At 42.5% G+C, this 27,159-nt stretch overlaps 2 protein-coding genes across 4 annotated transcripts in view; one reads left to right on the top strand and one right to left on the bottom strand.

Annotated features, from left to right (window-relative positions):
• CSTF3 (cleavage stimulation factor subunit 3) overlaps positions 1-8,562 on the top strand; it is a 66,390-nt gene extending 57,828 nt beyond the window's left edge. Inside the window, exons 14-21 of the mRNA XM_052652686.1 lie at positions 703-846; positions 1,219-1,321; positions 2,589-2,658; positions 3,942-4,137; positions 6,192-6,345; positions 7,064-7,158; positions 7,308-7,368; positions 7,870-8,562. Of these exons, the coding sequence (XP_052508646.1) occupies positions 703-846; positions 1,219-1,321; positions 2,589-2,658; positions 3,942-4,137; positions 6,192-6,345; positions 7,064-7,158; positions 7,308-7,368; positions 7,870-8,072 (1,026 nt within the window). The 3' untranslated portion in view covers positions 8,073-8,562. The remainder of the gene's footprint in view (positions 1-702; positions 847-1,218; positions 1,322-2,588; positions 2,659-3,941; positions 4,138-6,191; positions 6,346-7,063; positions 7,159-7,307; positions 7,369-7,869) is intronic.
• A 6,457-nt stretch (positions 8,563-15,019) lies between these two features.
• The window catches only part of TCP11L1 (t-complex 11 like 1), a 32,935-nt gene continuing 20,795 nt past the window's right edge, over positions 15,020-27,159 (bottom strand). For all 3 annotated transcript variants that reach the window (XM_052652965.1, XM_052652964.1, XM_052652966.1), the window contains exons 7-10: positions 24,456-24,652; positions 21,418-21,599; positions 19,408-19,580; positions 15,020-15,782 (exon numbers count right to left, since the gene is read on the bottom strand). In XM_052652965.1, coding sequence (XP_052508925.1) covers positions 15,580-15,782; positions 19,408-19,580; positions 21,418-21,599; positions 24,456-24,652 — 755 coding nt within the window. In that variant the 3' untranslated portion in view covers positions 15,020-15,579. The remainder of the gene's footprint in view (positions 15,783-19,407; positions 19,581-21,417; positions 21,600-24,455; positions 24,653-27,159) is intronic.

The raw sequence follows: 27,159 nt of genomic DNA, 5'->3' as shown, positions 1-27,159 counted from the left end.
GTGCTATGCACTGTGCTAGATTCCAGCAGGATAACGGTAAATAAGTTACATTTCATTCCTCAAGTAACTCAGAGTTCATTCATCTGGGCAGCGAGGTTTGGCATCATCAAAACTGGGCCAATCAGGAGCCTACTCAATAGTCACCCTGTGTGTAGTCCAGAGACCTTTGTTCATCGAATAAATATTGCATACTCATTATGTGTTAAGTACTCTGTTAGTGCAAAGTATAAAATGATTCAGTTTATCAATGAAGTTACATTATATGTTCTTTAGAAAATAGAGTAGTGGGTTTTTAAAGCAATAAATCAAGAAATTTTAGTATTTTCTAGTATTTTCACTTTTATTCCTTCTTAAGGTTTAATTAGCATGTTTGGAATTAGATGATTGTAATGATTATAAAACCTTGGGAATACACTAAAAATCACAGAATTATACATTTAAAGGGTGAATTTTGTGCTATGTGAATTATATCTCAATTTTAAAAAATTAATTTGCATGCATCTAATATCAGAAAAAAATTGCTTATGGATTTAAATAGTGCAATATCTATAAAGTTATTGACACTTTTCAATTTCTCAGGTATTCAAATTGCTTTCTTATACAGCAAAACATGTTAGTATAGAAGTATGGTGAGCCTGTATTAGATGCCACAGGCATCACATTCTATCTAACCTATAGAAAACAAATACTCTTTTTACATAGGTATATATCCAGTATATGAAATTTGCAAGAAGAGCTGAAGGGATCAAATCTGGAAGAATGATATTTAAAAAAGCAAGAGAAGATACCAGAACCCGCCACCATGTCTATGTTACTGCAGCACTCATGGAATATTACTGTAGTAAGGTAAGTCCTGTAATAAAATATAAAGATAGAATAATTTCCTTTATCTGAGATAAATTAATTAAAAGAAAGGCAATCCTAGTTTCTGTCATTAAACTTTAATTCTTCTGTATCATAAAGGAGACCTTAAGTGTATCTATGTAAAATTACATGGAGCATCATTCATATCCCCTCTGCCTGCTAATTTATACCTTATTAAACTCCATGTTTCTGAATCTAAACCCCCTGAATGGTATTTAGTGCTGCAGTTTTTACATGATTTTAATATCCATTGTAATTCTTAATGTACTTAGTTAGTGATATTTAAATGTAGTTTTAATATTCTTTGAGTATCTTATCTGATGGAAATCAGTACTTTGCTTTCTTTACTTCTAGGACAAATCTGTTGCCTTTAAGATTTTTGAGCTGGGGCTAAAGAAATATGGAGACATTCCAGAATATGTCTTGGCCTATATTGACTATCTTTCTCACCTCAATGGTAAGTAGAGTCTAGATCTGTATTGGTTAATATTAAACCATCAGTGTCATTCTTTGATATTATGTTCCTGGAATTTTTCCCTCTGCAGAATGATCTTTAATTCTGCAGCACAGTCCCAACAGTAGTAGAGAATGAAGCCACAAATCTCAAGCCACGAAAACTCAAAGATGCCCAAGTAAAATCCTTTGAGGCTACTGGGGAAGAGATTTCAAAAAGAAACATTATGTTTATGAGCATCTTTATCTTTATTTTTTTATTTTGTTGTAATAATAATAATGGCAATCCTTTATTGTGTTCCTACCTTACACCAGGCACAAGGCTAGAGAATTCGTGTATGTATATATCTCATTTAATCAACTTAACCACACCACAATCCAGGATATGTAATTTCTTGACTAAAAATGATCTGCTATAAAAACTGATTTAAGAAAGAAATATAAAAAATTATGTGTCATGTAAATAATTAGATGTAAACTTAGATATCACAGGTGTATATTAATGATTTTAATGATATTTTAGAAAAAATAACATTCTGTCTGCCTAAATAGTAGAAAAGAATAAAACTTTAAAACATGACTTTGTATTTCAACTTAGTGATTCTACTCTCTGGAAGAGGACTTAACTCCAGAAAGTGAGTCAGTGGAGCATTTAATTAAAAAGAAATTTCTTGTATGAAGTGAATGTTCCTCACCAGTTTTATATTCTTTTGCTTCATTTTTTAGAATAGTTACTAGTATGTATAATATTTTTTACTGTAAAATTGAGGATGGAATCTGATGTTAGCTTTGTTGTTGTTGTTTAGTCACCTCGTCATGTCTGACTCTTTCGTAAGTCCATGGACTGTAGCCTGCCAGGCTCCTCCGTTCATGGAATTCTCCAGGCAAGAATACTGGAGTGGGTTGCCATTTCCTTCTCCAGGAAATCTTCCCAACCCAGGGACTGAACCCACATCTCCTGCACTGCAGGTGGATTCTTTTTTGCTGAGCCACCAGGGAAGCCCAGTGTCCACCACCCCATCCACCTATTCAGTACCTTTTGTTTAGTATGGTCTGGCTTCTAGTTACAGGTCCATTACTCAGTTAACAATGAGCCAAATCAGTTCACTTCATCTTTTTGAACCTCAAACTTCCTCGTATATAAATACTGGTTGTGATAATACTTAGACCCCTCTGCGTAAGATTTTTGTGAGGATTCAATGAGATAATGCTTTGTTGAATTATAGAACTAAATTTTTAAAAAATATTTAAAATTTTCTTTAATATCCTAGAGGACAATAATACTCGAGTTTTGTTTGAACGAGTTTTAACATCTGGAAGTCTTCCTCCTGAGAAATCTGGGTAAGCCATTGTGAAAACTTCCTGGTCAGGTTCTAATGGCAGCTTTAATACTTGAACTGTAGTCGCTGGTATGAATGTTTGCTTGTTGTGAGTCTTAAGTTTCAGTAGAAATTTCCCCTCTCTTTTTAAGTTTCATTTACAAATGGCTGCCTGCAATATTTTCATACTTGTTTAAGATTTGTTAAAAAAAATTTTTTTGCATACTGACTAGGATTATTTTGAGAGATGCCTTAACAATTTGTTATTAAATATTTTAATATATCTTTCTCTATATTCCTACAAATTGATATGGACAAATTAGGGCAGAGTTCTGAAATTTTTGTTATCTCTTTTTCAAGAGCAAAGACTCTTACAAAGTGAAAGTTTGTTTGACAGGTTACATCGCTGATTCATGGTCTTGACTCAGTTATACCAGAGGGACAACATGGTACAGTGGCACAGTGAGAGCAGTAAGGCTTTGGAGTCTTGGGTTCAAATTCCAGCTCAGTCAGCTATACCTTGGGCAGGTTTCCTAACTTTCCCAATTCTTACTTTCTTGTTGAGTAGCAATAATGTCTCCCAGTATAGAAGTTTTGTGATAGTCCCCTACCTAGCATAAAATAGGAAGTCACTGTATTACTTTAGTACAGAGGTGCTTACTGACATTTTAAGTAGAGTCTCAGAGAATTAATTTTGGCTGTTAGAACAGTGGTGAGGCACTAATTTGTCCCCAGGGATCCCTATTAATGGGAAAAAATAGAGAACAATCATGTTAGATTTTGAAATATATTTTTATTCATACATTGTACAAAGAATGTATTCTGCATTTTAATTCATACCACTACAAAATGGTAGTCATATCATTCAGGAGTAATTGGAAATCTAGGTTCCTTTTCAACTCTTCCCCACCTAGAGTTAGTTTACTGTCTCTAGGATAAATGTCTCATTGACCACAAATGATAGGAGGTAGGCTAAATAAGAAAAAACTAAAAAAACAAAAAACAAAAACACCTTAAATATGAAAGTATTTAGGGTGAAAGGTTATGATGACTATAATTCACTTTCAGATACTTAAGTGAAAACATGGGGAAGCAAATGTAGCAAAATATTAATGATGACTGAATCTAGGTGATGGAATATAGGTATTCATTATACTACTCTGTGTTTTGAAGTTTAGAAATCTTTATAATAAAAAAATAGATTCTTATAATTTTAAAAAGGGGAAGGAAGTGAAGGAACTGGAATATTTTTGTAAGTCCCAAACCCAGGATAGTGAAGTATTGATTATATTTATTTTCTTACAGAGAAATCTGGGCCCGATTTCTAGCTTTTGAAAGTAATATTGGTGATCTAGCTAGTATACTCAAAGTGGAGAAAAGACGGTTTACAGCATTCAAAGAAGAGTATGAAGGCAAAGAAACAGCTTTACTGGTAGACAGATACAAGTTCATGGATTTATATCCTTGCTCTGCAAGTGAACTAAAAGCACTTGGGTATAAGGTATGTACTTGGGCTCACAATGTGTGTGATGTCTTTACTTTCCTGATGTTTTAGAATAGTTCATGGGCAAACTTTAAAGTAAATTCTGAAATTGAAATTAGTCTAGTTTTAGAATAGATTTGCAGAATACAAAAAGTTCAGGGATTTTCCTTGGGTTTGTGAAATATTATCAACAGTAATGAACAAAATGAGAATTAAAATGAGATTTAACAAACTTTATTCTTTCCTTGAAATTGTCAATGCCTTATTTCTTACATTTTGTGGGCAGGTGGAAAATCTGAATGTCACTTAGGTTAGTTTTTCTCTAACAGTTCTTAAAACTGAGGAGTGTGTTTTGATAGGAGATCTTAAACCAAATGTAATTCCTGCTATATATGTTGTAGATATAATGAAGAAACTTTATAGCTTGGTAAATCCATAAATTTCTTTGAAGTGTTTGTATCTTGAAACAGGGCTCCTTCAGTGGAAGCCTTTAGGAAATTATTTCACTGGCCAAAAATTTCGTTCCATTTATGGAACAAAACTGGAACAAACTTTTTCGTCAACTCAACAGCTTATCTAGGAATGGAACTCCTCTATTTGGACTTCTGCACCATTAAGAAAACAGATCTGGGACGTGAACTTATTCGGGCCAAAAGGAAAGATTAATAGCCTAGAAATAGCCCTTGGTGAGAAAACGATTGCTCTATCATTGCCTGATTTTTCTGTGTCAGGTGAACAAAGACCAGATGAAAATCCAAGGGGAAGCGATATCCACACGAGTCCTGGATTGATTGGTCTCCTTAAGCCAGCCAGCTAGGATGTTCCTCACCATCATTCTTCATTTCCTCACTGCCCTCTTTTAGCCTGAGTCTCACTGGTCTTGTGTCTGAACCAGATTAAAATAAACTTCAGACCTTTTCATTAATGGAAGTTCCAGTTGTGTGCCAGCCCCATATTCCTATTCTGAACTAGGGTTACTGCTCAGGGATGAGGGGATTCTGCTCCTGGTTTAACAAATTCTAAATGAAAAGCCAAAGGCGTTTTTAAGATTGTTTGTGGAATCTTTAGACTGTTTCAACTTTGCCAAGTTGAAAATGGAAATTAAGGAAGTTAATGAAAATATCTTCATGAATTTTCCATCTTGTATTTCTGTTTATATTCTGTGTATTTGGGAAGGATCATTATGCTTTTGTGTGTGGCACATAAGTGAGAGTGGGAAAGAGAGGAAAAAAAGCAGTTCTCAGTGGGTGTCCTCATTTAGATTTGCCACCAACTGCATAAGAGCAAGTTTTGAGAACATGAAATTCTCTTATATCCCTTGATGCTGGCAAAAGAGGCTCTCTCAAGAGTTGCTCTCAGCCCTGGCAGGCATTGCTGGGACACTGAGAAGACAGAAGGGGTGAGGTCAGAGAGGCCCGTGCTCTCAACTCCTCTGTCTGCCTCCTAGCCATATAACCTTGGAGATAGCAGAACCTCTTTGAGCGTTAGTCCCTTCTGTAAAATGGAGGTGATCCTATCTACCTCCTCAAAGAGTGAATGAACGGCAAAAATTGACAAACGTGGTTACTCAACAAACATTCCTTCTCCCCTCTAACAGTATGTTGGGAATAATTTTTCATTTCATTAGCAAAATCTTATGAACTAACGTAAGTGATAAGCTTTGTTAGGTTTCATGAAAGAGCACCTTACTTAATCAGCTTCTTCACTTAGAGAACTTGATGGATGATGTTCAGTTTTAGTGGAAAGGAGATATCAGAAAATATCTAAAACTGCAGATTTTCTTCCAAATTACCCCACCTCTACCTGGTATCTATTACCTACCAGGTATATATATCTACCCAGTATGTATTACCTACAAAAGGATCCTACAAATGTCCCACCTGGTGACACTGAGTCTAGTGACTCTTTACATTTGTCAATCTTCACTGTCATGGAAGTTCTTGCTTTTCTTTCTCCATTCTCGCTATGGTTTTAACCGAGTTATTTAGTGTATCCTCAGGAGTGTAGAATTGCACAGTTCTACTCTTAAGTCCCTTTTTCAGGTTTAGGATTCTTCTGTTCTGCATTTTCAGGATGTCTCCCGTGCTAAGCTAGCAGCTATAATTCCAGACCCAGTTGTAGCTCCTTCTATAGTGCCTGTTCTGAAAGATGAAGTGGATAGAAAACCAGAATACCCTAAACCAGACACTCAGCAGATGATTCCATTTCAGCCACGACATTTAGCACGTAAGCCATGACTTTAGATCCAGTACTGAGACCTCAGTTTGTTTGTTGGTTTAATCCAGAGGTGTGTGGGGGTTGGAGGGGGCAAATTAATGTGACCTTTCCATTATAGGTTAATAATTAGACTCAGGGTCAATAATGACAAGTGATTTGGCTATAATCTTTGAATCAAGATGAGTTTAAAATGTCTTAAACAAAAAACTTCACTGATCCAGATTGCAGTAATGCATTTGGCAGTGATACGTAAGAGAGTTTTCTGAAATGCCACTACCTACAGGTTACCTGCACAGCTGGAAACTTACTTTGGTGATATTTGGTATTGTTTATACTTACTAATATGTAGTAGTCTCTGAATTCTATTTGAACAAGGCCCTTACAATGAAATATGTTACTGTATAACTGACTTTAAATGGGCTTGCTGAAAAAATGACTTGTGAGGCTTAGACATGATCTTTGACAAAAACTGACTAACTCAGGTTCTGGGTCATCTTATGCAAAGTCACTTGTTTACTTTTCTGCCCCTCAGTGGCCATGAGGTTGAGACTGCTTTCACTGTCTCACCCACTTGAGTTTGGTCAAACATATAAAACACTAAAAACATTTTAAGATGTCCAGAACAAAGACTTTTTGTACATAGTAACTTATGTACAAATTACTTATGTTAGTTATTACATGTATAGAAACTTCTTCCGTGCCATTCCTGTATTCCTCTCTCTTACAGCTCCAGGCTTACACCCTGTCCCTGGTGGAGTGTTCCCAGTGCCACCTGCAGCAGTTGTTTTAATGAAACTTCTCCCTCCTCCTATTTGTTTCCAGGTTTGTTCACCATTTTCATGACAGATACTTGCTCTATGGGTAAATGTAGTAATTACGTACTTTTTCTCTTTTATCATGGGAAATACAAAGTTGGGGCTATTTTAACTCGTCAGATTATTGGGGATTAAGTTTTCTTTGTGTCAAAATAGGGTCCTTTTGTACAAGTGGATGAACTAATGGAAATTTTCCGAAGATGCAAGATACCAAATAGTAAGTGATGAGGCTCCATTTTTAGAGTGGAATTCACATTATTGTCTCCAAGACAGGAAAGATCGCCACTGAAGTTTCCAAAACCAGCTAGCCACCTTGCAGCAGTACAGTGACACCTCGCAGGGGTCCAAACCCTCTTTGGTACAGAGAGGCCAGTTCATGTTCTAATTCTACTAAGAAAAATATCATAAAAAGCTTTTCTATTCATGTGAACATGCACTATCAGATTTTGCTTACGAAAACTTTGTTAATTTTAACCTTAGTTTTTTGTCTTTATTTAGTATCAGTGGTACTATCTCAGAATTTGCTAATAGGAGGCTACAAAATGATAAAGTATCCAAAGTAGTACATATGTATTCCTTCACAGCATACTTTTTTTAAAAAAAATTGGGCTATAGTTACTTTACAATGTTGTGTTAGTTTCTGCTGTATAACCAAGTGTATGGCACAGTAGCATACTTGTCAACACCCTCCAACAGTCCTTCTGTTTTGCTTCAATAGCAGTTGAAGAAGCTGTGAGGATCATTACTGGAGGAGCCCCAGAGCTAGCTGTAGAAGGCAATGGCCCAGTGGAAAGTAATGCAGTGCTCACGAAGGCTGTCAAAAGGCCCAACGAGGATTCAGATGAAGATGAGGAAAAGGGAGCTGTGGTTCCCCCTGTTCATGACATTTACAGAGCAAGGCAGCAGAAGCGAATTCGGTGAAGCAGGTGTAGCTCCTGCCTCGGAAGAAAACTCTTATCCTTTTGCCTCTAAGTCATATGTTTAAAGAGACAATGCTTTGTTACAAGGTTCTTGGAAACAAAGTTGTATTGTCATTGGTGCCTCTATCATATGGTTCTCGAGAACAACCAACCAATCTACGTGAATTTTAGGATTTGGAACAGACCTATGCTCTAAGCAGAATTAGGTTTTCAAAAAAGTGTGAGAACAGTACTAAGTGGCAGAACCACATTTTGTTCCTGCTTCAAGGGTGTCTTGTATGTACCACTTGAAGACTTGTGGGTTTTCAACAGTTTTATTTTAAAAACTGGATGGCTTATGATTGTAAAGCATTTTATCACATTTTCTGAAAACAGCTGTCTTTGGTTTGCTTATGTAGAGTCCTGCCTTATTGTTCGTTTTATTTATGGCAGAATGTATGGAACCGGTTTTGTAGTTTAACATTTTAAAACAATCCTTTAAAAAATAAAAGGATCTCAAAAAAAGTCATGTCTCCTGGTGCTGCTTTCCTTCACATTTGAAATAGCAGCTTATGTTATTTAGCCAATACAGTTTAAAAAGAAATGTCAACAATACAAGAAAAGTCACCTTGTATTTACCATATATGCAACTATTGTCCTTTCCTGGTCTTTTTTGCTACTGTTTGGAAACATGAAGGATCCATTTTTAAGAGGTAAATTAAACATTTTAGAAATCCTCAAATAGGAATGCATTTTCCCCAAATTATATCTGAGGGAGACTGAGATATTTTATCTTTCGTCTCTCCTAAAAGTGACGTAAGTGTGGGTGTTCCTTTAATCACTCACTCACTGTCTTGCTCTCACATGTATTTCAGTGTTCAAGAACATTTTTTTTCAAGCGCTAAACAAAGATAGCATTAAAGAAAAACTATTGGCTGGCTGCACTGGCCCTCTGCGATGGTCCAGTGTGTGGAGTGTGTTTTGCTCTGAATAAATCCACTTCTTAACCTATCAAAAAAAAAATTAAACTGTGACCAAGTAAACAAAAACTGATTATAGTGAGCAAAAATTTATCCTTAAAAAGTAAGTCCGAAGAATTGTTTTGCTCTTTGTTAGGAGCATTACTTCCTCTAGGCTCATTTTTAGAAAACTAGACCAAAAACAAGTTGAGCCCTGAGGCTTGTGCTTGTGATTCAGAATAAAGGCTAAAAATAAGGGACCGCCCCCCACAAAAAAAAGAGGAAAAGTAGTAAGGCTATAAAGGGACAATCTTACATACTGGGCACACAATTTAGAATTTGAATTCAAGTGTGATTAAATTTCAGCTTCAAATATTTCTACAAATGAAAAGTTATATCAGTTTCTCATATAAATTATATGTAGCAAGGTTATACCTAAGTTGATCAAAAGTGTGTCTCCAGTATTTTACCAGTAAAGCTGAGTAAAATTTCCTTTAAAAAGTCAGCTCTACCTCAGATTTTGTTAAGTATCATTTTTAAGCTGTGTGGGTTTTCTTTTTAATATCATGGTTATCAACAATACAATCTGAAAGGCACAAGTAGTACCATATAGCAGACTTTAGAGAGATATGGAATCTTTCCTGGAGTGCTATCATTGGGTAGTGTATTAAAGAAGACAAACTGATTTCAAATACCTGTAATGGTCTGTAAGAGTGTGTCCATATGAGCAAACAAAGCCATATGATTATGCAAGGAAAATGAGCCTTTTTTTTTTTTTTTTTTAAGCATTGTAACAAGAAAACACACATACATGCCCCTACCTACCTTGGTGAAAAGTGCTACTAAGAACTGTTGCTGCTGCTAAGTCACGTCAGTCGTGTCCGAGTCTGTGTGACCCCATAGACGACAGCCCAACAGGCTCCTCTGTCCCTGGGATTCTCCAGGCAAGAACACTGGAGTGGGTTATTGCCTTCTCTGGGGACTAAGGACTGTTAAGGCCATTTATATGTATTATAATTGCTCCTACTGCATTTATTTCTAAGATTTTTTTCCCCTAGAAATTATATGACATTTAAAACTTCAAATATTGAGAAACTTTTTCTCAATATTCTATATATATATATGTATGTGTATATATATGTAGAACTTAATGTTCTTCTATATATATACACTTTTGGTTTTTAGTATGATTCTGTGTGAATGTTTGATAATTCCTTCATCTAACATCAAGTAGCATGATGTTAGAAACCTGAACTCACTTTTGGAACTCTATGTGCAGACTCCTGTGGTATATATAGCCAATCCTACATGTCCAAGGATTCATATATCCATATTGCTGGAAGCAGAGAAATTACCAAAAGATATTCATATCTTTCCTCTTCATAAAAACAATGATAGCATCTCCCCACAATTCTAGAACTGGATAAAATTTAAGGACCATACATCCTTCCTAAACAAAAATCAGTCAAACTCTGGCTTTTAGCACTAAATTTCAAACAAGAAGTTTTATCTATGTAGCCACATAAAGTAAAAGGTTATAGCTCAAGTAAATATAAACGTGATCAAATTGTACTACTGGAAAAGAACGAAAATATAAAACCACTTTTGTCAGCATGCTGACCTTGGGGGATAATTATGAATTTATTTGGTAATTTTATAATCCTCTACTGGCATATACTTAATATGTAAAACTAAGAGTTGATGTGCATGATAGTAAAATTAAAATCACCATGTTCATAAATTTTGGTTTTTACATTTCAATTCCCAAAGCAAACTTCATTAAAGTTGGTAGTTCTTACTTGACTGTGATGTTCAGCAAGTGCAGTTATATTTTATTTAATACAAATTTCAGAATTCTTGAATGGTTAATTCATGCCAGGTTAACAAAACTCAGTTACCATATTACTGATTTAGGTAAAACTTTAAATATTTAACAGAAGTTAGCTTATCAGCTCTGGGAATAAAAGTTAAAAAAACCAATTCCTTGCACTAAATTTTCTTCCCTGTCCAAGACATGACCAAATTTCTGCTTTGAGCCCACAGCAGGCAGTACTTTAGAAAGCAGAGGCAATGAGAATGCGAAAGAAAAAAAAGTGTTACTTTGATTTTAAGGTTGCTTTTAAGTCAAAAGTTGCACTTAAAGATTCTCAACGTTTAGTTCAGATAGGTTGTTGTTTAGTCACTAAGTCACGTCTGACTCTTTGTGACCCCATGTAGCCCATGCCAGGCTCCTCTGTCCATGGGATTTTCCTAGGCAAGAATACTGGAATGGGTCGCCCTTTCCTTCTCCCTACCCAGGGATCAAACCCATGTCTCCTGCATTGCAGGCAGATTTTTTACCACCTGAGCTACCAGGGAAGCTAGGCTTAGTTCAGATAAAACAAATAGAAAAAATGGTGAAGTCTGACTATTGATACCAACGCCAGACACAACTGATTTCTAAATTAAGTGAAATTCCATCAGATCAGGCCTTCTCAACTATAAGTTAGTTCAGAAGGCAACATAGGTAAGACAGAAATCCACACTAAAGGCAGTTGTAAGTAAAATTCTGCCTGCTCAGGTTTCTGACACATTTCTAGTACTCTAGCTTTTTCTGAAAGTATCAGTGAACATTCGATAGGTTAATAGAGGATTTTCAGGCTTAAAAGTTTCCCCTTTCCCTGTCCCATGAAGGCGCTTTGAAAAATGAATAAAAAGGCAAACCATTAAAGAAAAAAAAAGTAAACCATTAAAATAGGTATATAAAACCCAATATAAATACACAATTGCAAACATCATTGTAATTCTTTATTTAGGTTTTCAATGAGATATTGCCTTTTAATATGAGTTTCATAGCCTATCATCCACTACCATTCAGTCATCCATTCATTTACTTCAAATAACATGGAGGTGGAAGTGAGAAATCACTGGAGCGCAGGTGAGTGGCAGCATATAAAAGAAGTAAGATTGCAGCTCTGGTACAGAAGAGATGATAAAAGAAAATAACAGTCTTGGACAGGATAGGAGGAAAACCTTCCCTATAGGCCTGTAAAACGTGCTTGACTGAAGGAGGCTGGGCACCGGCAGTCAAATCTGTCATCACCTACAGGCAAAAAGGTTAGAATACTCTCCTTTGTTGCTAATAAAGCCATTTATAGTTCTTTTGTGTGTACAAAGCATTCTAATATCCATTATCAAATTTAATCCTCACAGGAAGTGTGAATTAGTATTCTTGTCATTGGAAAAGACTCTGATGCTGGGAGGGATTGGGGGCAGGAGAAGGGGACGGCAGAGGATGAGATGGCTGGATGGCATCCCTGACTCGATGGACGTGAGTCTGAGTGAACTCCAGGAAATGGTGATGAACAGGGAGGCCTGGCGTGGTGCGATTCATGGGGTCGCAAAGAGTCGGACACGACTGAGCGACTGAACTGAACTGAACTGAAGGCAGAATGGCCCACTACCACCGAACCTTGCAAGGCAACAGAGGAACGACTCAGCCCAGATCTTCCTCTAAGTCAGGATCTTTCTGCACAATCTGACCACGGTCTACTTCAGTTATTCCAGTCAAATTTATCACAGAATGTCAGACTTGAAAGGCCCTTTTCTAGTCCTTTCATTTTATGGGTATTGAAATGGGTCCTGATTTGCTCCAGCTAATCACATGACAGAAATGGGATTAGAACTCTGGTTTCTTGACCGCTGTTAGTCTTCCCAGTCTACTATTCTGCCTCAAAAGAAATACAAATTACATACAAGTCAGGGCATGTCAAAAGATCACTGGAAATCAAACCGCAAACACCTAATTCACTCCCTTGAAATTCAGCAGGAAATTAGGCTGCTCTATTCCCAGGAATCTTAAGACTTTGGAGAAATTAAAATAAGCCACAAAAACAGAACTGCTAAATAAGCCATTCAGAATTGTCAGCCAGTAATGTGCATGTTATATGCCTATTGAGTCAAACTTTTTAATAACTTTTCTTCACAGAGAAAAAGTTCCTATATACCTGTCCACTGCATTAATCAGTAAGACATATCAGTGTAACTCTTACCTGAAGTATATTTATAGGGTTACATTACATGAACAATCACATTTTACAGCTTGCTTTAGAATTAATGAGATTAAAAAAAGAAACATACAGGGAGACCCCACCCACTAGTCACCTAATCAATTGACAGCTGACTTCTAGACATTTATTCACTCACTCACTCATTTAGGAAACTATCAGAGAAATTAAACTGACCTGCTGATAGCAACCCAGCTCTCAAGGCGCATTCTACCCATTGGTAGTGAAGTACTATTGCCAAATAAACAGCACTTCCCTAAAGATATGTTTTCCACAAACCCTTTTAGGCAGGAAACCATGTCAAATCCAATCAACATGCAGCATATATATAAAACCAGTTCAATTTTGAAGGATAATTTATATGCCAAAGGTATTTTGTCTTGGAGGGACAAAATACCCTGTGGTGGGGGAGTTTTAAGTAGATGCTTAGCAGACATTTCCTGAGTGACTAAATAACTAAACGAATTTTCCTGGCCCTTAGTGATAATCCTATGAGATTCCAGGAAGAAAAACTAGCTCACTTATCTTCAAAGAGCAATAGCAAAACGATTCAATATGAATATCGTGATTCTGAACTTCACCGTCTTCATTCTGGCTCTTGTAGAATTCCACCAGGGGACACTGAGGTAGTGGGAGCCACAGGAGTCTGTGAAGCTCCCTGTTACATGGGCATCAAGATTTCAAACTGTCCAAACGTTACTCTATCCATGCAGGAACCCATGAGGAGTCTGTGAAGCTCCCTGTTACATGGGCATCAAGATTTCAAACTGTCCAAACGTCACTCTATCCATGTAGGAACCCATGAGGGGGAAAAGAAATCTAAGAGTTAATTCTTACAAAAGAAAGCAGAATAAAGAACTCGAGATTTAGGGAAAATGACTACAGGAGGTGGTGACCCGCCCTGCATCTGTGGGGGTTACACCCCTCTCCCACATCCTTGGATGGGGTGGGGAACCCCTGAACACTGAGGTGGAGGCAAGCCAGAGTGCCCTCCCCACCCCACCCACTGCCTCATTCTCTACGACCACGACCACGGCAGCCTGACCTCCAGGAACAATTCCAGAGGTGACCTCACTGAAGGCGCTACAGAAGATGTGGTTTTATTCTTTAAAAGTTCTACTTACTGAGCTTTTAACCTCTTCCCAGGAAACCAGGGAGGATTTGTCCTTGAGACTAAACTTTATTAATATGGCCTCTGACCATGGAACCCAGCATACATTTCTCACTACAAGTAAAAATATTAGAGTGCAGTCTGAAGCCAATAGATGGAGAAATCACATCCCTCCCAGTATAACCAGTAGCTCCTCTGGAACCTGGTCTCACTAGGTGGTCCACAGGGTGGATGTTTCCCCAACCCTGTCCCCAGCTCCACCCCTGCCCTTCTGGGCTTGAATGAAGGGGTTCCTTGCATGACGCCACCGCCTCCACTGTGGTTCTGGCAGCTGGGGATCACCCCAATGACTTCACAGTTCGCTTTCTCACATAACGTCCCAATCTAAGATACACATTTATTTTTTAACAAAACAGGTCATCTGTGAGACCCCAAGCTACCCTTTTAGCCACAGGATATGTCAGGAACTCTGGTCACTCAAGTTCCTAGATAAATACTGCTCAAAAACCAAAGATTTCCTATAACTTCATTACCTGAGAAGTAAGTGAGCTTATGCTATTTTATCTGAAAACACTTAAATCCAATTCTGGAATTCAAATTCAGTCAATACATCGAGGTGTTGTATCAGAGTGAACTTTTCAGTAAAAACTTCCGGTATCTGTCTTCTTTTATATTATACTAACATATTATTTTTTTTAAAATTCCTCAACTTTCAAGACATAAAAATCAAAGAATTTTCCTTTCTCTACATCCCATAAACACTATCATCCAGGTTCAGAAGTAATTTTGTACAAAAGAGGAAGCTTTTTTAAATCAAATATTAATAACTCAACTAGAATGAAAGGTTCTAGGGCTCTGGCTAGGCCAGGAGGGGAGAAAGCAATAAATAACTGGGGGTCGAGGGGGGCAGATGGGAGGCACTAAGATTTATAAAGTTCTTCTAACATAAAATACTTGAAGGGAGGAGGGGCAGGCTGTGCCAGAGAGGGACGAGTCTAAAGGCATCATGGCTTGCCTTCTTCACTTGGGGGTGGCTGTCAGATACTCTCGGGTGTCTAGAAGAAAAACCACCCAGATGGCAGAAGAGCGGTCTCAGACTCCAGGGAGAGACAGGTAGCTACGACCATGCTACACTGGGGGTGGAGACACAGGGCAGTCCTGTTAAAAGCTGGGTGCTACCTATGAAACTCAGGGCAACAGCCTCTCTGATTTGTAAACTTGCACTCATAAATACAAACCCCAAAAGAGAATTCAGTGCATTTTCCAAGAAGTCTTCTCAACACTGATACACAATATTCTTCCTTTTGGAATCTGCTACTAAACAGAAATGTACTAAATAGCCATTTTCCAAAGCCACATCACAGCTGAGAACAGGTCGAGCAAGTAATACTGCTGCTACAGGGACTATACGTGTTAGGATCTGGCGAGGATCTTACTGAGGATCACATCATAGTAGGGACTGAACACCATCTTGTTATAGTTGACCAGGCGCACGAATTTAACGGCAACTTCCTCCAGCTCTTTTTGAATCGGACCCAATCCCCCAGGGGCTATGGGCGATGGCTTCTGATGACTTGAGGCAAGGTAGGTGTCTAAGAAGGTCAGGATTCGGGAATCTGTGATTGAAGAGAAAGCAGATGTTTGTTTCCTAGTCAGGGCGACTTTACGAACTTCTGTTTATGCTTCAGTTGTTAGCCTAAACATCACCTTTTTGAGAAAGTCTTCCCTGATCACCCTGGGGCACCTCCCACTTCTGAACATTCATCTCTTTGGTGATGTTCCCTCCACAGGGTGGGACCATGCTCCTCTTGTCTGTCGCTCTCTCCCTACACTCAGTGCCTGCCACCTGGAGACCCGGCCTCCAGGCAATGTCCCAAATTATATACTTGGAAAGCAAGGATAAACGTATGGATGATTAAGGAGAGTCTAGGGTGCTGACAGGCTCTGCTCTCAGAGGAGCAAGGCGCAAAGAGACCAACATGAGCCACTGTTGAAGCTCACATAAAAAGTGGGAGGAAAAACGAAGCAAGAAATACAAGTTCCAAAAAGAGGAGAAGAAAGACGGTTCCAGCACTGCTAACCTGAGGCCTAGTGTTTCCCACAAAGCCCATGAGAGAAGCCTGAGCCTCCTTGTCCATGGCCTGCAGCAAAGCTCACGCAGCTGAGGGCAGCTTGTCCTACTCCCTGGAATCACTCAGTTTGATGCTTTCTTAGCCCCCCACCCTCACCCCATGATAGTGCTGTACCTTCCTGTGTAGCCTCAGCTGCCAAAAAAGAGTGTGTGCAAGCCGCAACCTTGCAGATTTTATTACAAAAGCAACAGGGGCATTTATATTGAATAAGCGTTTTCAAACTTCATGCCCCCCTCAACTAGGGAACCTTCTCCGGTGTGACTGACTGACACTCTTTGGATCCCAGTATCACACCCCCACTGGCTGTGACTAAACAACTTAGCTGGCAGAACCAAGGGAGCAGCCTGGTAGCCAGTGGTCTCCTCTCAGCCCCTTCCTGCATCCACACCCCACTTGACGACAATGGTCTTGAGGGTCCGAGGGCCCTACAACAGCAGGAGGCTCCCCTTGAGGAATCCAAAGATGAAACTGTAACTAAGGCAGGCCTGGGGTGGAAAAATCTAACACTTAAAAAAACACTGATTCATGTCACTCTCTTTTTATAAATCCCACTTCTGACAACATTCTAGTTTTGGCAGGTGGCTCAGACGGTAAAGCGTCTGCCTGCGTTGTGGGAGACCCGGGTTCGATCCCTGGGTCGGGAAGATCCCCTGGAGAAGGAAATGGCAATTCACTCCAGCATTCTTGCCTGGAAAATCCCATGGACGGAAGAGCCTGGTAGGCTACAGTCCATGGGGTCGCAGAGTCAGACACGACTGAGCGACTTCACTTTCACTTTCCCTGGTAGCTCACATGGTAAAGAATCTGCCTGTCAACCCGGGAGACCTGGGTTCAACCCCTGGGTCAGGAAGATGCCCTGGCGAAGGGACTGGCAACCCACTCCAGTATTCTTGCCTGGAGAATTCTATGGACCTGGCGGGCTACAGACCACGGGGTCGCAGAGTCAGACAGGACTGAGGGACTAACTTCCTTTCTTTTCATAAAATATTCTGCTCAGTCACTCAGTAGCGGCCAACTCTTCGTGACCCTATGCACTGTAGCTCACCAAGATCCTCTGTCCATGGAATTTTCCAGGCAAGACTACTGGAGTGGGTTGCCATGTCCTTCTCCATCATGAAATATTACCTAGGAATAAAGAAAAACAAGTGCTAGTATTAGCAGCACAGCCATCTCGCTGGTTCCGCCTCTACTCAGAATCTGATACCCACGGATCATTCTGCTTTTGCCTGAAGCCTGCTAACTTTTCATTATTTTATAAGATGAACAGCTATCTGATTTCATAAAGAAGCTGAGGAAGGACTTCACAATCAAATAACAATAATCCTAAAAATTAAATATTAGATGTGTTCCTGGATCAACCAGTGAACAGAATCAACCAGTGATGATGGAAAGGAATAGCTCACATAGCACAGTAATAGTTTTAAAAATTGCGACTTGTTGCAGAGTGCTCACTATGTGCTGCCAAGTTTGGCAGGAAGGACCTTAGTTATATTTAATATGATCACCTGCAGTCCTCTCAGCAGCCCTAGAGGTGCTGGTATTACTCGCTTTTTAGAGATGAAAAATCTCAAGTATCACATCACTTGCTCAAGCTACGCAGTAAGTACTTGCATAGAAAACCCATCCTAGTCTTGTACTACAGCTGTGCTTCTCCTCACCCTTGCCCCGCTACAACGTCCAAAACACTTCCGGGTTTTGTTTTGTGTTTCTTTTTCTTTTGGCCGCGCCTTGTGGTATGTGGGATCTTAGTTCCCCAACCCGGGATCAAACCTGTGCCCCGAGCAGTGGAAGCACTGGAAGGGTGCAGTCTTAACCACTGGACCACCAGGCACATGTGCTAAGTCGCTTCAGTCGTGTCTGACTCTGCGCGACCCCATGGACTCCAGCTCACCAGGCTCCTCCGTCCATGGGCATTCCCAGGCAAGAATACTGGAGTGGGTTGCCATGCCCTCCTCCAGACGATCTTCCCAACCCAGGGATCAAACTTGGGTCTCCTGCACTGCAGACTTCTTTACCATCTGAGCCAACACAGAAGCCCCTCAAAACACTTCTGACTCCAAATCTGGGGAGAGGGGCTCCCACCACCAAGCAATTGTCTGTGACCCCAGCTAGGTGTCCCACAATCTTACTCAGTTCTGACACCACCTGGACATAGCCTCTGTTCCCACAGGTTAAGGGCTCAGGCCCACAAGACTGATGCCCACATCAGACACCAACCACAAGGAGTAGGTCCCCAGGTCACCCACCACTTCTGTCTGACTTGACTATACATCGGAGGTTCACATGGCATCCTTTCCCATGGATTTGTGATCTGCTAGAGCAGCTCACGGAACTCAGGGAGGTTTCACCAGTTTATTACTTAATAAAGGCTCTGATAAAGGATACAAGTGAACAGTGAAGATACTCATGAGGTGAGGCGGGGAGAATTCTGAGGACCAGAGCCTCTGTTCTCGTGCAGCAGAGATGCATGCACCACCCGCCCCACTCCACGGATGTGCTCACGCATCCAGAAGCTCTCCAAACCCTGTACTTCTGGGATTTTCATGAAGGGTTCATCTTGCAGGCATTTCTAGTTCTTCTCCTCTCTCTCTGGAGAACGGACAGTAGGGCTGAAAGTTCCAAACTTCTAATCATGGCTTGGCCTGTTGGGGGACCAGCCCCCAAGAGGGAGTCCAAAGAGTCACCTCTTCAGAACAAAAGATGCTCCCCAAATCCAGGAAATTCCAAAGGCTGCAGGAGCTCTGGACCAGGAACTGGGGAAAAGACTAAATATTCGAATAAAAGGTGCTCCCAGTGCTCTTCTCACGGAGGAAACCACCAGAGTCTCAGGAGCTCTGTGCCAGGAACCAGGCGCAGAGACCAGCACAGATATTTCCCACTACTTCACGGTGCTGGAGCAGGGTTCTGAACCAAGACCCGGATTCCAAAGCCAGAGCCCTCAGGACAGTGCTGGCTGCCGGTCGCTTGTCTGAAACTTGGGGTCGCCCTCACCACACGGTGGTGATTAATCCCTCTCCTCACCCATCAGCACTCATCATCCATCAAACCCTCCGCAATGTCCGCCAGCCCATCGCAGGCACATCCTCGGCCCGACTTCCCCCAGACGTACCCACGATCCTGCGGATGGGGTTGTCGGGACTGGCCACGGCCTGGATCTGACCCTTGAGCACGGCCTCCTTGTCCGTGGTGAGGGGGCTGAGGCCACACAGGGAAAGGCAGCTGCTCACCTCCAGGCAGACCTTCTCCCCGACGGCAGTCAGGGCGTCCTCCAGGTGGAAGGAGCTGGAGCAGACAAGGGAAGGAGAAGCACAGAAGGGAGGGCCCGTGAACCGAGTGCACGGTCCCCTCAGCCCCCAGCCCCCACGACCCATTTGTGGACTGGCCAGTTCAGGGGGAAACTGTGACCCTTCCCTGCCCCAAGCCTCTCAGACCGTGTCCACCCAACTTGGGGAGCTTCTAAGAGAAAGGGGAGGGGAGGGCTCAGGTTATACCTGGTCTAACAATCTAAAACCCAACTCCTTGCTCGCATCTGTGGTGAAATAAGGCTGGAACTGACTGAGGCCTGCCCTGGACACCTCTGGAGCAACACCAACAACCAGAAATGACATAGCAGGAGACAAACTTTTCACTGAACACCACTCTGTCTGTTTAGCTTTAGAAACACGGTGTATTAACTACTTTCAAAGAATAAACGGAACTGAAACCTTAAAGTTGAAATTCACACCTCGATTTCCCAGGGCTCCCGGGCTCCCCTGACATCTCCGGGGGGAGCCCTCGTGGTGGTGGGTGTTTTCTAAGAAAGCAATCACCTCTGTCCTGGATCTAGAGCAAACGTGCGAGCCCTGGGACTCGACGCTGGGGCCAGGGTGGACACGCCGGGGCTGGCCTTCTGAGGGAGCGCCAGACTGGCCCCACTCCTCAGGAGCTGTGACAGAGCAGTTTTACTGGTGGCGGACTTGGGCAACAGCCCAGGGCTACACCTGTGCAAGGGCCGCAGGCCAGGCCTCGCCTCAGCAAACACCCTGCAGGCCGGAGTCACGGCTGTTGAGGCCCAGGTCACGACTCATGTATACACCCCTCGTGGCACTGAACACACTCAGGCTGTGTGCAAACTCAGCAGCCTGTTTCTCCACTTTGTAAGGAGGAGGAGGTCTGTGGACATTCCACTTGAAGAATCCTCTAAGCTGGACCTCATCAGATACAGTTTTATTTGTGTGAGTGCTTAATCATTTCAGTCGTGTCCGACTGTGTGTGACCCTACGGACTATAGCCCACCAGGCTCCTCTGTCCGTGGGATTCTCCAGGCAAGAATTCTGGAGTGGGCTGCCATGCCCTTTTCCAGGAGATCTTCCTGACCCAGGGATTGAACCCGCATCTCTTCTGTCTACCTGCCCTGGCAGGTGGGTTCTTTACCATAAGCAGCTTTATTTAGAACCATTCCAAAAGGTGGAAACCACACAAATCACCTGACCTGACTTCACTGCAGGAGCGCTCACAGCAGCTGCCCTCACACAAGCGGGGACTGCGGCTGGTTGATAAATAACGCATTCACACCCAGCACAGAACGTCTATGAGGAGTGTGCAAAGGGCAAAAAACTGCAATCACATTCACACACACTGGAAGAATGCAATTTGGTTCTTATTTGACCTTTCCCCAGGGCTGCGTTGACAAAACTGTTAGTTGGTAGTGAATGTAGGGTAACACTGGACAATAACCAATATTTTTTTTTTAATGGAGCAAGAATATAATAGAAATATCAGGAAGTATCCAGCACAGCTGGGTAAGTTTCACTTCTGAAGTTTCTGTTTTAGTTACATGAGTGTTCAAGTGTGCACTGTCACCATGGAAGACGAATTTCTTTACTAGACATCCTGGTCACAAACATTTGAAAGCTACTGTCCCAGAGCCTTGTTCAGCAACCCTAGAGTTGACTCTAACTTTGACCGTGTGACCCTGAATAAATTCTGCAGGGCACTGGAGAGCCAGCTTTCCTCGGTCCCTGGTGAGAGGCCCTGATTCTGTCTCACGCCGCAGAACCCCCACCCAAGCCTGCTCCCTGCCACCCTCTGCCTCGCACCATCCATTGAAGACCCTCCCCCACAGCTCTTGGCCACTTACGGCAGATGCATGTCTGTGAGCAAAATCTTTACAATCATCTTGAGTTTCTCGGCGAAGTCAGCCCGGCTGGCGATCCCTGGGGCTGCCATGCTGAACGTGACCAGCAACACGGCCCCCAGGACGGTCAGCTGCTCCAGCTGGAGCTGGAACTCTTGGAAGCGAGAATGGTCCATCAGAACTGTCTGCGATGAATACAACAGAAATCATCCTGAGCTGCAGGTTCAAGCTGTGACCAGCAGAGGGCGGTGTGGCCACAGCCCCCACAACTATGCAAAATGGGGATTCCTCCCTCATGGGGCTGTTTTAAAGATGAGAAAAGGGCAGCGGGACAAGTTGGGAGATTGGGATTGACATGTATACACTAGTATATATAAAATAGGTAACTAATAAGGACCTACTGTATAGCACAGGGAGTTAATTACTCAATACTCCGTAATGACCTACATGGGGAAAGAATGCAGAAAAAAGAGCAGGTACATGTGTATGTATAGCTGATCCGCTTTGCCTGAAAGTAATGCAACACTGTGAACCAACTAGACTTCAGTAAAAGTAAGAAATGAATAACGATGAAAAAAGACCATGTACATAAAGCAGCTGGCAGAGCCAGAACTCAATAAATCCACTCTATCCAGGGCACCAGAGGGAAGGAGGGGTGAGATGTATTTCTTCACCTCCGTATCCCCCTCAGCATCCAGCACAAGGGAGGCTCTCAAGAACTGGGGAGTAAACAAAAAAAGAGGAAAACTAACTGTCAATAGGAAAAGCAGGAATGACAGGTAACCCAAAGCCACATGGAAAGCAGTCAGTGAGCGAACTTCCATGATGGTGTCCCCATGTTACGGACAGACCTGGGTCCGGCCAGGCCAAAGTCCCCCGTGTGGGGTGAGGGAAAGGGCAATGGAGAGTCTGGGGGGGATACGATATCCGATCTGAGTTTTTATAAATTAACCAAATGAAGTTTAAAGACTGGTCTTGCTATAAGAAACCAATGCACCAAATCAGGACGTTAACAATGTGGAGTCTTAGCCCAGAATTCTCTCTGCGAAGTAAAAACCATCTCTGAAGGCTGATACTCCTCTACTGTCAAACAGAGAGGCTTTACCAGTCCCTGTTTTGACTTCACTTTGTTACATGGCAGCAGCGTCCTTGCTTTGAAGCCTCCTAGCAGTATGTAGTCCTTGGGTTTAGGATGCAAATCCTCCCATTCATTAGCCAATGTGATTACCTAGCCCATAAAAACTATCACGCCATATTTCTGGGCTGCTCAGGCCTTCCATACTCTGTCTGGGGAGTGTGTTTCTCTTTAAATAAATCCACTTCTTACCTATGGTGGGGGAAAAAAAATTTCCAAGGATCAATTCTGAGGATACCTATCCCCAATGAAAACACTGTTTTCCCCACAGCAATTTTTCAAGCAAAACATCTACAAGAGAGATGAGAGAGCCTGTGACTCTTCAGGAAGGAGTCTTCCCCCACCTTTAGTTCAACACCCTCTTTAGAGCTTGGTCTGGCACGAAACAGGGAACTCAGAGGCAAGAGGTGAAAACTCAGGCTCACAACATCTTAAAAGGAAAAATAAGGAACTGAGAAAGAAAATTAGAGAAGTAGCAGGATTGAAGGCTAGAGATAAGCAGCCTGAGTGCCCTCAAAAAAGAAGGGGGGTCTAGACACCAAACCACCTATTTGCTGGGGAATCCCTTGTTAGTCATCTCCTTAAGGGATTCTGGCAGTTAGAAGCACTTATTGTAAAAGACATACAAAAAATAAAAAAAACCATGGCTCTGCATGGAAGGAGAAGCAGTTTCTTTAGATAAAACTGAAAAGCAACATCGCTGAGTTAGGGTTTGCATCAGAATGAGTAAAAACAGGACAGACACTCGGCAGCACAAATTAGCAGCTGCACACACTCCTGGTGGGATTACAAAACGAGGCAGATACTCTGGAAAACGGTCTGGCAGCGCCAAAGAGTCACCACGTGACCCAGCAGTTCTAATCCTGGGTACATACCTAAGGGAAGTGGGAACACATGTCTAGACAAAAACTTGTACACAAATATTCAGAGCAGCACAGTTCACAAGAGCCTAAAAGTGGAGACAACTTAAGTGTCCTTCAGCTGATGAATGAAGCAAAATGGGGTGAGCCACACAGTGGAACAGATTCAGACTCAGAAAGAAGTGCAGACATGAGCAACATCGTGGGTGAACATTGAAGACAGTATACTAAGTGAAACAAGCAAGACACAAAAGGACAAATCAGTGTGTGGTTTCACTCATATGCGGCACCTAGAACAGTCAGATCCAGAAACACAGAGGAGACAGGAGGGGACCAGAAGGAGGAGTCAGTGCTTAAAGAGCACAGAGTTTCAGCTGGCTCTGTAGACGGGTGGTGGTGATGGCTCCACAGTCACATGAACGCATTTAATGCCCAGACTGTACACTTAAAGATGGTAGGGACTTTCCCCAGTAGTTTAAGACTCTGCCTTCCAAGACAGCGGGTGGGGCTTCCATCCCTGGCTCTCCAAGGCAGCGGGTGGGGCTTCCATCCCTGGCTCGGGGAACTAAGATCCCACAGGCCAAAGGGTTCAATCAAAGAAACAAGGCAGGGGGTGGGGGTAAACTTTACATATATTTTACCACAATTGAAAAAAACAAAAGGAATGAAGTACTGATACATGCTACAACATGGATGAATTTTATGCTAAGAAGCTAGACATGAACGGCCAATTTTGTATGATTCCGTTTAAACAGAAAGTCCAGAATAGGCCAAATCCATCGAGAGAGAGAGTAGGTTGCCAAGGGGTGAGGGGAGGAGGGAGAATAGTGACTGCTAACGGGTCCGGGGTTTCCTTTCGGGTGATGACAATGTTCCGAAATGAAACAGCGGTAATGGAAGCACAGCTGTGTGAATGTACTAAAAACCCAGGAATTACACGGTTTACAAAGGAATAACTTTCTGCTATGTGAGTTGTAACTATTATTTTTCAGAAGTTCAGCAGTACAAGAAAGAAATGAGCAGTCAGCTTGCCCTGGAGCACCTACTTCAGGGAAGGGTCGGTGGAGGTGGTCCCACTTCAGAAGCTTCAGGTACGCATAATTCTGGACGGCCACGGGATCTAGCCGGGGACCATCCCCAGAGCCGGTGGCCCCTCCTGCAGCTGGCAGGGCATTTTTATACTTCTGACTCATAAGGTCATCTGTGGCTTCTTGCAGCCACTGGGTGACAAAGTCCAGGGAATCTGTGAAAAAGCAAGACTTGGAACGTTACTGAACACTCTGAGACATTTCCCAGAATTACTTTAGGGAAGATCATCCTGGAAGTGTGGTAAAGCACAGAACATGGACTTTGGCATCAAACAGACCTCGGTTTACATCACAGGACAGGCAGTTACCAGTTGAGTGACCTTAAGTTCATCATAGTCTGTCTGACTGTCAAGGTTCTTAACATAATGAAAGGTCCGGCACTGGTGGCATTAGTGGTAGAGAACCTGCCTGCCAATGCAGGAGATATGAGAGACACGGGTTCAATCCCTGGGTCGGGGAGGGCATGGCATCCCTGGAGGAGGGCATGGCAACCCACTCTAGTATTCTGGCCTGGAAAATACAGTCCACAGGGTCGCACAGAGTCTGACACGACAAGCAACTTAGCATGCGCGCACCAGCGCCACCTCGGAGGCAGCGGTGAGGACTGACCACGACAGTGGGCGCAGCGCACCCTGGTCTTGCCACCTCAGACCTTCAGACTTTTGCTCTTTTCTCTCCCACCCCGGCCACTCATGCATGACATGTGGCTGGAAGCTCTGATAAGTCCAGCTCAGTGAGACGCAAAAATTCCTGCCCAGGAACAGATGGGGGGAGATGCTGGGTAGCGTTTCCCAGTGTAAAGTACCCTCCACACTGAAAATGAGGCTTGTCCTTGCCTAGATCTCAGCCTCCTATCAATCTGGTTTACGGTCAGCCTTGCCGGGGGTAAGTCCTGTCACCTGTTTGGCACATACTGCGTGGCATTTGGGGGGAACTCCCCCATCCCACTGAGGGGACCTTGGTTGTCTCACATCTGCCGGCATGCTTTCCTACTCTTCTAAGCTGAGTAATGTACCAGGGATTCTGAGGGACACAAGAGCAAGAAGATGAAGCTTTTGTCCACATTGTTGGAGCAAAAAAAACCCTCTGACAGGACACGAACAGGCTGCAGCCCCATCAGTGGAGGCCGCCTTACCACCAAACGGGCAGTCGAGGGCATGGCTGGAGTCCACTCTTCACGGCTGCAGCCGGACACACCTCTGGTCCTGCCCACACACTGATCACGCCGAGCTCTCGGTTCTGGGCCTCACTCTCCCTTTAGCCTCTGGAGGCAGCATTCTATAGGCCACCAGCTCTGGGAAACCTCGGCTTTCATGCTGCGAGTGACTCTGGCCGGCTCAGGGCCTGGGCCCCGGCTGCTGGCACCTGACCCTTACTCTAAGGCTCTTTAGCCTGTAAACTGTAACCCTGATGTCTCCTGAGGTGCAGTACAATACTGGTTGAGGAAAAGAGCTGAGTGGGTCAGTTTTGTACTCGCAGGCTTTCTCTAGTTGCAGCGTGAGGGCCTCTCACTGAGGTGGCTTCTCTTGTTGCGGAGCACAGACTTCAAAAGTTGTGGTGAGTGGGCTTAATTGCCCCATGGTATGTGGAATCTTTCCCTTATGGGGAACTGAACCTGTGTCCCCTGTATTGACAGGCAGATTCTTCACCACTGGACCACCAGGGAAATCCCTGTGGTCATCAGTTATGGTCAAAAATCCCTCAAAACCTATTTCCACATCTGTAAAATTGGTTTAAAAAATAGTGTCTACCTCCTAGGCTTACTGTGAGGTCATCTGTGGCAAAGCTGCTGTTGCTGCTGCTGCTAAGTCGCTTCAGTCGTGTCCGACTCTGTGCGACCCCATAGACGGCAGCCCACCAGGCTCCCCGATCCCTGGGATTCTCTAGGCAAGAATACTGGAATGGGTTGCCATTTCCTCCTCCAATGCATGAAAGTGAAAAGTCAAAGTGAAGTCGCTCAGTCGTGTCCGACTCTTAGCGACCCCCATGGACTGCGGCCTACCAGGCTCCTCCATCCATGGGATTTTCCAGGCAAGAGTACTGGAGTAGGGTGCTATTGCCTTCTCCAGTGGCAAAGCTGGTACATAGTAAATTAAATTAAAGCAGGGGCACTGAATTAACGACTTTGATCAGACTACACAATCTATCCAGAGACTGCCATTTTCATCTGTGACCAGCAAATTTACAGGCTAAAAGGAATGCGTAATAAATTGGAACCGAAGACCGCAATTCACTGAGACCATCTGCTGCCAAGGCAGAGACCAAAAAAAGGACCCTAGAAATCAACATAGTTTGGCTCTGAAGTTAACCGTTCCCAGCAGTCATCTGAGACGTTCATAAAAATGAAACCTTTTCTGATTATGAAACCAGAAGGTCTACGCACACAACAAAGCGAAATTTCTTGATGTACCTCATAGAGAAAAGAAATGTGAGCTAAACAGTCCTAAGAAGTTTGTCACATTTTTAAAATCAAGGCCAAGTAAACAATTTACCTCAAGCTGGTGTTTTCATTAAAAATTCATTTAATTTAGGATTTCCTTGTTCTTTTAAATTTCTATTCTCCTTGTCTACTTACAGTTCTCATGCTTGTCAACTAAGTTATCAAGGCCTAACGTCTTGCTTTTCTGTCTTCAAATGAGACTACTGTATTTCCATGCTGGGC

Source organism: Budorcas taxicolor, chromosome 15, assembly GCF_023091745.1.
Source record: "Budorcas taxicolor isolate Tak-1 chromosome 15, Takin1.1, whole genome shotgun sequence".
Taxonomy (NCBI): domain Eukaryota; kingdom Metazoa; phylum Chordata; class Mammalia; order Artiodactyla; family Bovidae; genus Budorcas; species Budorcas taxicolor.
Note: the sequence above shows the minus strand (reverse complement) of the source record. Positions and strands in the feature narration are given on the sequence as shown.